This window comes from Haplochromis burtoni, unplaced genomic scaffold (assembly GCF_018398535.1).
Source record: "Haplochromis burtoni strain Fernald_Lab_line unplaced genomic scaffold, NCSU_Asbu1 Contig_46, whole genome shotgun sequence".
Taxonomy (NCBI): Eukaryota; Metazoa; Chordata; class Actinopteri; order Cichliformes; family Cichlidae; genus Haplochromis; species Haplochromis burtoni.
Window position 1 is genome coordinate 2649991 of NW_024582407.1, and position 15744 is coordinate 2665734.

The 15744-nt window shown below is 40.7% G+C and overlaps 2 protein-coding genes across 10 annotated transcripts in view; both read left to right on the forward strand.

The window, feature by feature from the left end:
* LOC102289782 (pleckstrin homology domain-containing family A member 1) overlaps positions 1-9705 on the forward strand; it is a 20960-nt gene extending 11255 nt beyond the window's left edge. For 4 of the 9 annotated variants that reach the window (XM_042220321.1, XM_042220322.1, XM_042220323.1 and 1 more), the window contains 10 exons: positions 284-381; positions 749-880; positions 2475-2615; positions 2952-3020; positions 3583-3647; positions 3779-3842; positions 4040-4129; positions 5246-5319; positions 6099-6173; positions 7672-8040. In XM_042220321.1, coding sequence (XP_042076255.1) covers positions 284-381; positions 749-880; positions 2475-2615; positions 2952-3020; positions 3583-3647; positions 3779-3842; positions 4040-4129; positions 5246-5319; positions 6099-6173; positions 7672-7903 — 1040 coding nt within the window. In that variant the 3' untranslated portion in view covers positions 7904-8040. Of the gene's footprint in view, positions 1-283; positions 382-748; positions 881-2474; positions 2616-2951; positions 3021-3582; positions 3648-3778; positions 3843-4039; positions 4130-5245; positions 5320-6098; positions 6174-7300; positions 7544-7671 lie in introns of all 9 variants that reach the window. The other 5 variants (XR_317358.3, XR_317359.3, XR_317360.3 and 2 more) reach the window with 5 other exon arrangements.
* Positions 9706-9830: 125 nt separating this feature from the next.
* Positions 9831-15744, forward strand: part of LOC102289482 (serine protease HTRA1A) — a 30737-nt gene continuing 24823 nt past the window's right edge. The window contains exon 1 of the mRNA XM_005947320.3: positions 9831-13089. Within this exon, the coding sequence (XP_005947382.1) occupies positions 12630-13089 (460 nt within the window). The 5' untranslated portion in view covers positions 9831-12629. The remainder of the gene's footprint in view (positions 13090-15744) is intronic.

Here is a 15744-nt window from a genome sequence, read left to right on the forward strand (position 1 = left end):
GAGACAGCTGAGTCTAGCTGGGTCATCATCGCCATGCAGAGAAAATGCTGCTGGGTGTGTGTGGGAGAGTCCCTTGGCTCAGTTGTTTTTCACTTCCAGAGAAATCTGTGGCGGTGGATGTGTCCTGACACTGATACAAGAAAGGGCTGAAAACACACTTCAATATTTCTTTGTATGTGTATTTGTTTGTAATTCAGAGGGTGTAGTGTAGCCTGATTGTGACAGAAGAATGTACTTTCACTTTTTCTTTTGTTCCCAATGCTCTTTTTTTGTCACCTGTAAGTCATCAATGCTGGGATGAGGAAGTTCTTCCTGCAGGCCAATGATCAGCAGGACCTTGTCGACTGGGTCAACGCTCTCAATAAAGCCACCAAGATCACTGTGAGATGATAAACAAAAGACACACACACACCCATCTCAGATTCAGCTTTTCTAATCTGCTCTTTCTGGTTTATGTTTTATCACTTGGAAAAACTTTTATTTCTTCCTCTTTCAAGGAACTAGATGGAAGTTAGTCAGAGCATGACTAACAGGATGCTGCTTTGTACAGAGTTCTGGGATAAAGGACAATGACGTTTTGGGCATGTGGAGGGGAAATGGGGATAAAAGGCTTGTCAGAGTTTGCATGCATAAAGTTTCATGAAGCTTGGCTTGAAGTTTGTAAAAAAGAGGCTATTTATACCTAAAGCTTTTGTGTGTGTGTGTGTGTGTGTGTGTGTGTTTGTTTGTTTGTTTGTTTGTTTTTAAGGTTCCAAAGTTGTCTGATGGCCAGCAGAACTCAGAGAACCAAAAGGCTTTGCCAGATGTTGCAGGGCCCAAAAAACAAGTCTCCTATAAGACTGAGATAATTGGAGGAGTGCCCATAGTCACCCAAACACAGGTAAACTTTACCCGTGAATGCAGTGAACCACATATTGTATTTGATTACATTTGCATGTATACATATGATAACATGTACTTTATTTATCCCACCTTTGGGAAATCCTTCAAAAGAAAATGTGTAGATTTGTTTTTAAACTAGGCTATTCCCAAAATGCTGCTTTTATATTGTATCTGTTAGAATGATTTAGTCAAGCTATTTCCAACTGTTAGATCATTAGTTTTCACCTAGCAAAAGTGCCCAAAGAGAGCTGCGTTCAGGCTCTCATACGTGTGAAATTTTCTGCTTCAAACACAGAACTGTTTTTCTACAGTTTTAACCTGTCAGATAAATCGACCAATTTAAAGACCTCCCTTTGATCTTGGAGAAACTGATATCTCTATGTTCTAAAGTGCAAAACTATTGTTGAACCAATAAATGATTAATAACATTTGATAACTACTTTAATCCATAATTTATTGATAAAGGAAATGATCCTTAATGTCTGATGTTGAAACTACTGCATTATCTTAATATCTGTGCAACAGTCGTCGTAATGTTAATCACAGGTTGTTGTTTTTTTAACAGTGATTATGCATTCACCAGTCAGGTCACCAAATACACCATGCTAGTACAACTTTAGATGCCCTTTTACCTTCAAAACTGCTTTAATTCTTTGTGTTAGAGATTTAACATGGTGCTGGAAACATTCCTCAGAGGTTTTCATTGACGTGATAGGATCAAAGATGCAGATTTGTCTGCTACACATCCGTGATACGAATCTCCCATTCCACCACATCCCAAGGGTGCTCTGTTGGATTGTGATTTGGGGACTTTGGAGTTGATTTGAGTACAGTGAACTCGTTGGCATATTCAAAAAATGTTATCTTAGAAGTAACCATTAAAAGATAAAGGGATGGACATGGTCAGCCAAAATACTCAGGTAGGCTGTGATATGAAAATGCTGGAACCCAAAATGGGGCAATAAAATATCACCCACACCATTACACCGCCAGAAGCATCCTGGATCATTGATGTAAAATGGGATGAATCCATGACTACTTCTGCTGCTTTAGCACACCTGCTTTATGGTTAGATGAGCTAAGTATTCACAGCAGGCCTTGGTTGTAACAAGTGGTTATTTAATTTACTGTTGCCTTCCTTTCAGCTCCAGGCACTCTGGCCATTGTCCTCTGAGAAATGTCACTCACTGGATATTTTCTCTTTTCTGATCATTCTATGTAAACCCTATAGAGGTGGTTGTGTGGGAAAATCTCAGTAGATAAGCACTTTCTAAAACACTCAGACCAGCCTGTCAAAGCCACGTTCAAAGTTACTTAAATGTGATGCTCGATTTGACCGTGTCTTCAGGACTAAATGCATGCTGCCATGTTACTGGCTGATTAGATATGAGTGTTAACAGTTGAACAGGTGTACCTAACAAAGTGACTGGTGAATATTTTTATTTCTTGACCAATGTCTTTTTCTCAAAATTCAGTTAACTAGGATCATTGTCTGATCGTTTGTCATCACAGAATCCAAAGTGGCAATTTGTGGTGTTTGCTTTTCACAATGAACTTCAAATTGACATTATTTTATGTCCTTCACCCTCCAGCACGAAGGAGGTGATGGCGCAGATAGAGCTGAGCGTGAGGCCATGCAGCGTTCCCACAGCCAGCTGCCTTACTTCCTGGGGAGGCCAGCTCAGGACCACAATGTCATCAAGTCAGGCTACTGCGTCAAGCAAGGAGCTGTGGTGAGCACTGACACAACCACTGACACTGTTTTTGGTTATTTATTTATTTTTTGCTTAAAATTAGTTAATTTAATTTGTCCTTGTGTTGGTGTTCAGATGGGTTCCCCTGTGCAGTAGTTCTGCTCAGGGACCCAATTAAAAAATAAAGTAGGTAAGCTCCATTACAATTAATATAATGATAATCTAAGAAAATTCAGCTCCTCCTATGTGTACAATTCTATACTTTTAGAAAGACCCAAAAGTAAAGTAAAATGTGTAAGAAGTATAAAAAGATGTGCTTCTGTAATCTGAATCTTTTTTCTTTTTTTTTTTTATCTTTTTTTTTTTTCTCCCCAGATGAGGAACTGGAAACGGCGATATTTTCTTCTCGAAGAGAATTCAATGAGTTACTTTAAGTCAGATTTGGTAATTAACTGTGATTAAGTTACATGAAGCTTTTATGGAATGTTTAGATTTGTAGTACACACACATTTGATTTTCCTCCAGAATCCGAGGGGGAAGTATCTGCAAACACAACCCCGAGTTCCAACATGCTTTATTCATAGCCTGTGGAATTCAATGCCTTCACTGTACATGTCCGATCATGCCTTCTTCCCTCCGGGTTTTCTTACTTGCACACACACACTCACACGCACACACACACACAGACTGTCCTCTGGATAATACCGTACGTCCCTTACCCTGTCCTTGTCTGCCCTTATTTGACAACTTTATCTGTCTATTTGGCTATCAACAGGCCTCAAGGACACAGACTCTCTGTCTGCTGTATCAAAGTGCTGTGTCAAGAAAGTTGCAACCATTAGTGTTTGCAGTTTGCTACTTCTTGGAAAGTTAACCTCCTTCTTCCCCTGTGAACCAGAAACTCTGCACCTTTTCTAGCTATCCCATTAGATACAGCATTTTAAATGTGAATGCATTATAAATAATATTTGTCCTGTGTTATGAAAAGTTAATTCTTTGTTTTTAGGAGAAAGAGCCTCTCAGAATGATCCCACTAAAAGAAGTTCACAAAGTCCAAGAGTGCAAGCAGAGGTATCTAACAAGTCCCAACATTTTTCCATTGTACAGAAAAATGTCTTTGTCTCGGTGGTTTGTGCTTACCTTTTCTGATAAAGATAGAGATGAGATCAATTTGATCCTGTTTTTTTTCTGCTTCATTGTAGTGACATTATGATGAGAGATAATCTATTTGAAGTTGTCACCACATCAAGGACGTTTTACATACAGGTATGCGACTCTGTGATGAAAAGAATGGCTCAGACGTGAGTGCTTACTAATGTTGATGAATCTGGTATTCAGTCTTGTCTGCATCTTTACCAACTACATGTTACCCTTCCCGCCACTTCTGATCCTGATTTCCACTCCTTATGTTCTCATTCTTTCCTTCATTCCGTTCTGCCTCTTTTCATGTCTGTCTCCACTAGGCGGACAGTCCAGAGGAGATGCACAGCTGGATCAAGGCTGTGTCGGGGGCCATTGTGGCCCAGCGGGGCCCTGGGAGGTCAGCTGCCACGGTAAGTATCTTCTTCTACGGTACAACACAAATCCACCATGGGAGGGAACATAAGTCACTGCAATTAGATTAAAGTTTAACATCGAAAGTAACGTCAGCCCTGAATTTTACTTGCATGAGTAGAGTGGGAGACTTACTGAGTGACGTGGTTTGTAGTAGTCAAGATGATATGGTTGATTTGTGTGTTGTTTCACTTGTGCCGCTTGTTTTTTCTTATTCTTACACGTCCTCACGCAATTTCAGTGGCAATCTTTTTCTTTTTTTTCTTTTACTTCTTTGTAAACAAATGCATAATAGGAGAATTGGCTGTTCCGTTTTTTCCGCATGACATTGGTTCATCCTATAATAGTATTTTAACAATATTGTGTTGTAGTTGCATAGTACAGAATGGCATAGACTTGTAATTTCTAACTCCTGAGCTATGGACCTGTAAAGGGGATTGTGATGTTTATAATCGGGGGGCAAATTATAGCTTGAACTTTGCTCAAAACGGTTCTGAATGTTCCTCAAGCCTCTTCATTACCACCTACAAACGGGATTGATTTTTATTTTTAATACTACTTTTTTGAAATTATTTTCTTTAAATGTATTTGCATCAAAGTGAGAGCAATAGAGAGACTGATGGCATGCAAAAAGTCTTCAGTTGGAAACAAACTGTGGACACTGAAGTTCATGGCTACCCACTTAGTTCCAGTCCCATTGGGTTGCCCCTGAACTGATTTAGCTAAAGTGGGTAATGGATAACCAGCTGTCACCACTTGTTGAGCATTAGTTACTTTTCAGAAGTCTACGTGCAGGGAGTCGAGCAGCTTGACCCAGTAGGTGAGCAGTGAAATAAACCACTTCCATTGTCCTCACTGCAGATGAAAACCAGCCTCTGCCACATTTGGGCCCTTTTGGTTAGACTGAAGTCATTATCCGCAAGCGTCTGTTTCTCTGTGGTTTCCTTTCTTGCCTTCTGTGTCTTTCTCTCTAGCTTGTCTTTCCTTCCCTGTGCCTCTTTTCTCGATCCGTTTCTCCCTTTCTTCCTTTCACATTCTTTCCACCTCTTCTTCTCCTTTCCCAGTGGGCAGATGGCCCATCTGCTCTAATCCTGCTTTGCGCTGTGTTGTTGCAGATGCGGCAGGCCAGACGGCTGTCGAACCCTTGTATACAGAGGTATACGTCCCGAATCGGGGAGTGCAGCAGCACGTATGTCAGCTCGTCTAAATCCCACTCCCTCCCCCTTTTTTAAGCTCTGGGTTCAGCTTTTTAATACTTTTTTTTTTCACTTATTGGCTGGTCCTTTTGTTTGTGGACGAAGGGGAACAGATCAGATCCGACTGCACATCTGATGCGCTTTTCTTTTTTCTTTTTTGTTGCTTTGAACCAACCACACCCTACGTATGGCTGTGATTACCCAACAACTGCTCCTCCTCCTTTCACATCCTCATTCTCGCTGCTTATCTTCACCCCTCAATCTCCTTTGCTTTTTTTTTTAATTGTTTGTTTTGTTTTGCAGCTCTCTGATATCAAGCTTAGCATAAAGTTTAGGGGTTTTGCATTTAGAATATTTGCAGCTAAAGGGATGCAATTTGTGCGTCAGGTGTTTTAAGAGTCTAGGTGTGCTTGCTTCTCTTGCATGTGATGGCTGTTGTCACAGGCATGGCAGTGCAAATCAAACATACTTCAAGTCTTTCAAATGCTAAAAATGAAGGGTTTTTTTCTGCCACAGTACAAAATGACTCTAAACTGACCATCACAAGGCCCTGCAGCCTTCATCTTCATCCACAGCTTTCTTATGTTTTCTTTGTTGCTGATGACATTTCAGTGCAAAGTTGGAAGTATTCATGCACAAATATGCTCTGACTGCATGAACTGTCTGACCAGCTTAGCTATGAATAGTTTAAGCCTAATTGTATCTGTGTCTTTATTACTGCATCTTTCACACCTTCTGTTTCTCTTCCCTCCGTGCTCTGTTATCTCTGCAGTCTGCTGCAGCTGTGTACCTGTCTTAGATGTGTGACATCCTGCTTGTCTCTTCTCCTCCCTCCTGTTCGCTGCCTGTATGTTTATTTTATCTTTCTCATATGTTCCCATACAACAAAATCCTTGTTTTCATCTTGACTTCCGAAAGCACATCTCTGAATGTTGTGAATGTGTAACAACAACTCACCAAAGCTGAATCCACAGGTCCAGAGTCACAAACTCAGTTTTCATAGTGACATGTTGGGGCTTTTTTCTTAAACAGCTATCGGTTGGGCTGATATATTGGCCGATATTAGCTATTTGTTGATATATCAGTATTGGCATTTGTGACTGTTGATGAAAACAAGGGAAGTAATAAAGGGACAGAAGGAAACACCCTTCAACTGTGGCATGTTGTTACATAGTTTGTCCACCAGAAGGCACTCTGCAACTTCCCAGTAGGCAAAGCGGATTCACACAAACACAGGTCAATCAACACTTGTTGCAATGATGCCGTTTAAAAATAATCTTGTTTTATTATGTTGGTATGTAATCATAAATAATGACACATAAAAGAATAAATAGTGTTTTGTTTTGTGTGTCTGAATGAAAAGAAAATATCGGCGGCTATATTGAATTTTTAAATCACAAAACATCAGGCTTTAATATCCTGTTTCGGTTGGGCTCGACTCTTAACAAAAAAAAAAAAGTCAAATTTAGAGCAGGTTAGCTTTAAATGCCTACAATGGATGACAACTGGCACTGCAGTAAAGGTTTGGGTTTTCCCAACCCTTCATACTGTGAGATTGTCTAATCTTTCCCCTCCCACTGTCCGCTAAATTTCGACATGAGCTTGATTTTGGACATTTGGATTCAACGACGAGAACAAAAAAAAGAACTTTTAATACACTTGTGACGCTTACTGTGGTTTTCTGTCATGTTTGTGCTACAATTTTACTCTTAAATTTTATGACGCGTAAGTGATAGTTAGGAAGTTGCACAGGCCTGCAATGTCATATGGTGTTACCGTGAATAAGCATCTTGGTGAAGAGGCTATGTTTAAAAATATACAGCCATAAAGGTGGTGCTTTCATGTGCACATTTTGGTGCATTACAGAGCATTGCAGAGTGTTTGTCTAACCTACATTTCACCTCCTGCTGACCCTTTTTTTCCTACCTGTACTGAGTTTTTTTCTTTCTTCTGATACATCTTTTTTTTCCTCAGAGATTGAAATCTGAAAAGCTGTGAAATAATGAGCAACAACCAACCACTGCACTCTGTTTGAACTTCTACTGCAACCTATTGAGACTACCAAAACTAAAACCTCCTGACACTACTTTTCCTGCTACCTCTACTTCTACTGCTACCACTCCTACTGCCGTCATCTCCATATTCTAGCAATGCTTCATTCTTGAGCACCTACAACTTCAAGCTGCATCAGGCCTCAAATGCGGGCGCTAATTCCAAGTCTGTAACTAACTTTGGCTCTTCTCACATGAAGTACACATCTCAGGATTTGACTCATCTCACTAACAACAACTCCTCTTGTCTCCTTCATTCTTGCTCTTTCTTTCCTCGTGCTTTTTCTGCTGCAGGAACACGGCAGCCGTTCCACTTTCTACCGCACCCCCACGGGTCCCCCCGTCCCTCGCTCGCCCATATCTGCAGTGCCACCATGCTACCCAGAGTGGGGGAGTGCTGTCACGTGCGGCACACGCTCACAGTCTGGCATGGGACAGCGAGCACTTCATGAGCCTGCTGCCACGCCCCAGTCACAGCCACACGCCAGCACGCCTGTCCCTGCAGGAAACACGCCTGGCAAAGTGACCTGCGACGCTCCCGTGACCAACGTCGCCAGCTCTGAGGAGTCACCGTGGCGCCGGCGGAGCAGCTTTGAGCCCCACATGCCTGAAACACCCCTGAACCTAGAGGATGCTGTTCTGCCAGTGAGTGAGGTCTAACCCGTTTAACTGGACATTAAAAGTCAAGCGGAAGTTGACTGAGATCCTCAGATAAAGAAGAAATCCTGTGAGCAACATTAATTTTTTTTCCCCAGTCAAAGCTCTGTCACAAACTCTTTGGAACTACTCCATCGGTGTACAGGAGAAACTGCACTCTTGTGCCAAAGTCAACCCAGGCTCTACCCACCCAGCTCCCCCCCTTCCCGCCTTCTGTCATAGTTTAAATGATGTTATTATTTACCAAGAGTTAATTTACACCTTCTACTTAACTTGTGTCAATTAGCACTCAATAACAGCTTTATTTTAATCTGTACAGGCATAAAGAGGTGTTAAAAGCATTTAAGTGTTGAGGAATTTTGCAAACCACTTTGTGCCAAGAAAATAAGGGAGCTTTTAAGGGTGCTAGCTAATTCCTCACATCTGAAAAGAGTGTTCAAAGTGAGGACTGGCATTTTGTCACCTCTCAGATCTACTTGTACTAAACTGTGTGATCCATTCATACTCATTATTGTAACACTGGATTTGTGTACTATCGCCAGTGTTTATTTTTTGGAGCAGGCCAAGTCAGAGATCAAATCCTCACTTTAATGCAAATTAAAAGTCGACAATTCTGGACTGGGCTAGACTTAAAAAAAAATATATATATATAAAAAATGGAAATAGTTATGTACAATCCGATGTGTGTAATTATGCAAGGTGAAATGTATTTAGTCTTTTTTTCTTTTTTTTACAGTGGCCAAGCCACTGACTTGAATCTGTTTTTAAATATACGGGGAGGGTTAAGGTCTGTTCTTTTTGCAACTGTTTCCTCAACAACGTTTTGGTTGATTGAGTTGATGTTACTGACAAAATAAAGTAGTCTTCTGTGTACTACTACTACTACTACGACAGTAAATAGTTTTAACCAATAATCCACTTGTGGTAGTAAAGTCAAAGTGCCGTGCAGATGAAAAAAGAAAAACTGAAAGCTTTCACAGCGTGTGCACCATGTCACAACCCAAGTCACTCTTTCTGGTGAATCATATTTCTCTGTATTATTGGAGTCTTGATGACGGCTTAAAGTAGCAAGTGAACAAGAAGACGATGAGGACTATGCTTCTATGCATTTTGTAATTAATATTGATTTAAAAAGAAAAGCAACAACAATATGGCAGAGTGAGCTTTAGCTCGGTCCTGAAAGACATATTTGCTTAAACCTGTGTTTACTAGTTTGAAGATAATACTGAATTGATCAAGTGCATACGTTTTAATTCATAGTTTAACAGAAAAAGTATTCAAGCTCAGCCACTTATGTTGCATGCTAAGGTTTTAATAATACCTAAAATTGTATTATTTTTTTCTAATCTACAGATGTTTTGGTTGTTGCGTGTTTGCAGACTAGAAACAGATTTATTTTTTATATGCTTTTAGGCATGTCCTGTTCCTGTTCACTTTTGTGTTGACAGCCTAGTAGCAGGAAGCTGCCTCATGGTGTTATTTAAAAAAAAAAAAAAAAAAGTCCCACTGTAATCCTTCTAAATAATACACACTAATCTTTTTTAAGTGCCTGCCGCATTAGAGCCTAGCAAAGCCAAGCTATTTCACCCTCTTTTCAGTCTAGTGTAATTGGTTTGAATTGTCTCTATTTATTATGTGGATGACTTGAAAGAAATAAACACTGAAAATGTGCTCATGTTTCAGTATTGTGCTTATCTTTATCCAGGAGAGCATGAGTCTGGTGGAATATAAGAGGTTTACAAAGTCTGCAAAGAGAGAAACTTTTGGCAGCATCCACAGTTTGATTTGAGTGTTTGATGTGATTGCAGAGAGTTTCCTCTGCCCTCTTGTGGCAAGAGAAAAATCTTCACTTTGTCATTGAAAACATTCCTGTGCTCTATAAACCACCAGTTATGTTTTCATCACGGATGACTGCAAAGGTTTCAGTTGATGGAGTGCAAAGCACCACACACGAGAAGCATGAAACAGATGTTTCAGCACAGACCCAGCCAAGAATCATAACAAGAATCATGTAAGAAGCATGCAAAAAGCCACATTAACAAAAGAGGGTGTGTCTGTGAGCTTCCCCTAATTCCATGTTTACAGAAATATTAGCCTCAACCAGAACAAGCCATCAAAATAATTACAATAAATAAGAAACTGACCATTTTTGGATCCTTGAATAAAAGCCATCAACTCCACACTCCATATAAAAGCCCTGCATTAACAATTTATATAATAAAATATAAATACACAAAGTATCAGAACTTTTGCAAACATAATTCAACTTTATTTTGTTATAATTCTATAAAATGTGTTTGCCGTTATATCTGACTAAGGTGGGCCTTTCCTATTTGCTAGTTAAAATTGAATTTGAAATTGTGCGTGATATTTAAATTCTTCCTCACGGCTTGATGATAAAACCTAATCTACACTACAGCTGAGTAAAAAGAGACAATCATCTTCATCGAGGACCAAAAGTATGAATGGAAACTGTACAAGTAAGCCAACTTGGCAATGTAGAACAGTCGGTGTACATGGAGCAAGTATTTCCACTCCAACATCGATGATAAAGCGTATGTATGAGCATCGTTTGTCATCTCTTAATGAGGTGCTCCTTACATATTCAGCCTTGAGCTTGATATGGTACGTGTGGACTGAATATTTAAAGCCTCTTTAATCAGCTGGATAATGAGTTATGGCATATTCAGGGGCTTCGTCTCTATGTGTGCAGTTAATTGTGAATGCTGCATGTGTGGACATTTTACGGTACATGTGGATGGTGTCATTGGAAGAAGCAAAATCATTTATAATTAGCTGGTGTGTTTAAGTATGAGCTTGGATGTACAGCTCTTTGATATTCCATATATACCATAGCTCCTATGCTCATTGGAGGATGCCAGACTTTGGTGTGGCTTCAGATGTGGAAGTACAGCTCCATTTTGGTCCTTCAATGGCCTCACTCACAGCCTGGACAAACTTGGGAGGCGAGATCACACAGACCTCAGTGGCGTCCATCATTGGCTACGTTCACTGTCCTCGGCTGAAGGATGGGTGTTCCTTATAAATGAGGTTGCTTTCATCTGCAAGTTTTCCCACCATTTCTCGCCTACGTAGTGCCACATAACGGAGCTGATGATGTTGCGTGGGTTTCGGCCGTTTTTGCATCAGCCAACAATGTGTGTTGTCTTGGACTGAAATTAAAGAGCGTTCAGCTTCAGCTCTGTTTTTTTTTTTTGTTTTTGTTTTTTCTGCGAAAAAAATGAATGAACCCTGTCATTTAACTCTTAACATCAGCTCTGGGTTACAGTCTACATTGTAGACTCTGTTTCCTGTGCTATACAAGAGTCCAGTCTGTTTCCGTTATGCCCCCCTTCTAATTGCCCCAAAGATACAAGAGATTTGGGTTTCCTGAGCCCCAGCACACCACAGGGTCCCAAGCAGGGGCATGGACAAATATTCTGCTGTATTTGTCGACCACATTTAAACCAAGAGGCACATAAAAAAGAGAAAAAACAAGCCTGTCTTAACACAGTCTATCAAACTGTGTTGGGTATTTTATGAGGCTGATTTATAGAGTTTACTGGACTCTTACAGCTCACCACAGACATCTTAATCTAACAACGGTTTGCTGTTTGCCAAAATTAAAATGTGCTACTCTGTTGCTGGAAATGTGTCAAGAGTTGATGTTTACAAATATTTTGAGTGATTAGTTGTACAAAACGATGTTGATTGCTCTTGAATTGAGTGCATTCTTTATTTGGATACCTGTACTAGACTTGTTATGCCCCTACTTGCTGGGTGCTTAACCCTGCATCATGATAAACAGGCCTAGATAAGTTATGTCTTCATGCAGTCTTCCAACTGGAGCAAAGTTGGCTGTTTATTAAGTGTGCATGAACGCATAAAACCCACAATCCACGCAATTATTGTTCCACCACTGATTTTTTTTAATTAGCCATGAGGCTTGTGCGGGTGCCAGGAGTGACTCACAAGGAAGCATTAGAACAGGAAAATAAATAACTACAGCATAAGGAAATAGTGACGCTGGATGTGTGGAAGGCTGTATAGCGTAAAACATCTGGGCTACATGCATCCTTATTCTGCTATTATTCATTTCATCAGTCATCGACAGGAAACACTGGTGGACTAAAATAGTCTCGATATTCTCAATATTCTTGCTTGTTTTCAAGTTGACATTGATATTTAAAGTTTTGTAATAGGCTGAAATAAAACTAATATATTTAAAATCACTTCCTCCCACCAGTCATGGCAATTTTCTGCTCTTTCCTCTGATTATTTATCTTCACGCTTTTGGAGACTTGTCAGTAATTTAACTCTTCCGATTCAGTACGTCACGTAAAGCCACCAATCACCCTGCTTGTTGTTATTATCTAGAAAGTGAGTTGCATGTTTGATGCCGTGCCAGCAAAAACGTAAAATCGCGTAATTGGTTACGCAGTGGAGTTTCTGTTAAATGCCTCTCCAGCTGGGTTGACTCCCCCCTCAGCACTGAGCTCTGTCATCCCATAACACTGCTAGCACAGAGCGACCTTTTGGAACTCTTTAAAAGTTTCTGGTGAATTTTTAGGGGAGCTTCTTTTTCAGTCTGAAACATGTTTTGGTTGCTGTTATGCGCAATCGTAGCCTTTGCAGCCGTGCCGGCGGATGCGCAAATCTCCAGCCGTTATGTTGTCGGATGTCCTTCCCGGTGTGATAAGTCGATGTGTCCTCGGCTACCAGCGGACTGTCCGACAGGACAAACCCTCGACGCCTGCCACTGCTGCCCGGTGTGCGCCTCCGGTGAAGGCGAAGCCTGCGGCGGCAGTGGGAAGCTCGGCGACCCAGTGTGCGGAGAGGAGCTGGAGTGCTCGGTCTCCGGCGGGATTGCATACACTGTGACGGTGAGGAGGAGAAGCAAGAGTGGGATTTGCGTGTGCAAAACCACCGAAGCGGTTTGTGGAAGCGATGGGGTGTCCTACCGGAATATCTGCGAGCTGAAGAGGGTCAGTCGACGGGCGCAGAAATTGCAACAGCCACCTGTTCTTTTCATTCAGCGGGGAGCCTGCGGGAAAGGTAGAACTCACACTGTTTTGATCAAGACACCCTTAACCCAAAACACACTGAGATATTGATAATAAATAGGAGGGAGTAGATTCGACGTTTAAAGTTAATTGATTACAGTATAGTGTCAAGAATCATGAATAGGCTACTCTCTTTTGAGCGTTGTGAGCCAAAAACATTAGTTTTGCAGCTGAAATCAATCGTTGCACATTTTCTGTAACATGGTGTCATTTTTTGGCCGTTTTACCTTAATTATTTACAACTTGTTGTTGAACGTGATCCCATCATTCCTCACTGGGCATTTATTGTCTCAAGGTCGCACAGATGTTGTAGCTCAGCGCTGCATTCAGTGGCACACAATCCCCATGTGTCTGGAACCACAAGAGCAGCCATTCAAGTGCAGCCCTTGATCCTGCATTACAATTAGACTTGATCAGAGAGGGCTTTTCTTTTGTGTTGTTTTCTTTTTCCCCCCCATGGCTGAATGAAGCCACGAGTTATGCCCTGTTGTAAAGCTTGATGTGAACCTTAGGATTACTCTGGCATGCATGACCAGCAGTCACATGACTATAATCTGGTTGATTCCTTTATGCCGTGTGGTCTTTGCCTGAAATATGTGCATTAGCTGAATAGAATGGAATGTCAAAACCTGATATGTATGATATAAACTGTTATTAAATATAACTGGAGATATATTTATAATGATAAATGGAAGTGTTTCAGTATGGACCTGCATTTTGTCATAGTGTCATGTGACAGGTATTTCGTGCTAATCAGTGAAGCTCACTTATAATGAGACTTCACTCTTTGCATCTGCTGCTCTGTGAAACAGCACAGCCCAAATGAGAATGCACATGAGTCATATGTCATCATTAATAGTGTAATTTTTTTACAATTTATGCATGACATAAAACATCCAGGAATGAAAAAACGATCACTAGTGATGCTGCAGGTGGTAAAAACATTGTGTCCTTTACGGTTTTTACTGTTACTGTGTACGTACTTTTTTTTTCTTCTCAAATTTGGCAACATATGTGCACTTAAAAACACACAAATGACAACGTTAAACACCTGTTGCATCAAAGATCTATAACTTACCTCAAGGCTTGGAAACTTACTTAATCCACCCTGCCACAGCCCCCCACCACCACCCCAGCTTCTTCCTCTGTTCTCTTTTTGACTGTGGAAGTGTCTTTCACTCCTGGTCTGTGTTGTCACTCATAAATCACACTTAACAGTCACATGAAGGAATTCCTGGCACTGATTCAAAGCCAAAATTCCACCTCTGTTGAAGACTGTTTAAAACAGGCAGGAGACATTGAGGAAAACACAAAATTAGCAACCCATATTTTCGGGAAAGTTGTACATGTACATCAAAAACCATGTGGGCACAGTGGAAGGGCAGACTGCATCGCCACATTTGTTTGTCAGTCATGTAAGCAGCTTAAATGGTTAAGTCATTCCCGAGCAGCTAACCATGTCTGAAACTGAGCAAGACTGTGGTGAGTGCTATTGATTTTCCAAGACACCCTGTGAGAATTTCCATAGCTGGAAGTTGCATTTTATTTCGTGCATTAGATTTGTCCCTGTCCAGGCTGGTGCTGACTAAGACTGTAGCAGAAGCACATATTTTAAAAAGAAATGTCAACTTTAACATAAATTGTGAACAGGTCTGTTGACTCAGAATGTCAAGAGCTGACACTGAAAAGAAACTTAAACCCCTCTGAGTGCCTTGAAATACACCGCAACCTGGCCTCATGTTAAGAAAAAACATGTGAGCGCAGTTGCATGATGTCATTTCGTGTCTGGACAGTAAAGGCGTAGCTCATTTTGGGGAAAAAAGAAAGAAAAAAACTAGGCCAAAATTTGACTGTGACCTTGGTGTCATAGTTGTTAAAAATTATCTATTTATTTTTTTTAAAAAGTGCAGGAAAAAAACTTTTTGGCAGTTTAAAAGCACTAATGTGACACAGACTGACAGGAAAAGTGCTGAAGAGTATTGGAGATCAGAACTGAATCACTTGGTGCCTCTCAAACTGTGAACTAGAACTATGGAGGGGTTGCATGAAGGTGTGAACGTGAAGGTGAGGCTGACTTTCTTATAATCTGTTTAGACTTTAATCCAGTTGAAAACCCGACACAGTTTGCGCTGCTCTTTAATTCATAGCTGATGTTGCAGACAGAATGTACTCTGTGACTCCAGCGAGTGACATCTGCTGAATACGCACATTCTTCCGCAACTTGTTTCAGCCACTCATGATGTTAAAACATCATTTTTGGGCACATGCACGTGACTTGTTTTTGTTGTTCTACTTGTCAGTGTCTGCTTTTGGTTCTGAATGTCTGCCTGTCTGCTTTTCTCATCTGTTCTTTTTCCTGTTTGATGTCTGTAATTCTCCTGCTTCCTTCATTCCTCTCTCTGCTAAACTATATTTGCTGCAGCCCCTTCCTTGCTCAGCCTCTTTTTAATGTCATCTAATACTGACCGCAACATAAGCACATTTGTGTATGTCCGAATTGCCTAAATTGCACTAATTAGAGAAATGTAATGCTTTTGCACCACACCAAATTGCTGTACCTCCATTCTTGTCTATGGGCCACGATAAGTGTTATTAAACACTGTACTGAATATTGCATTGGTTTAATATCTCTTAAAGGGTTAAAGCC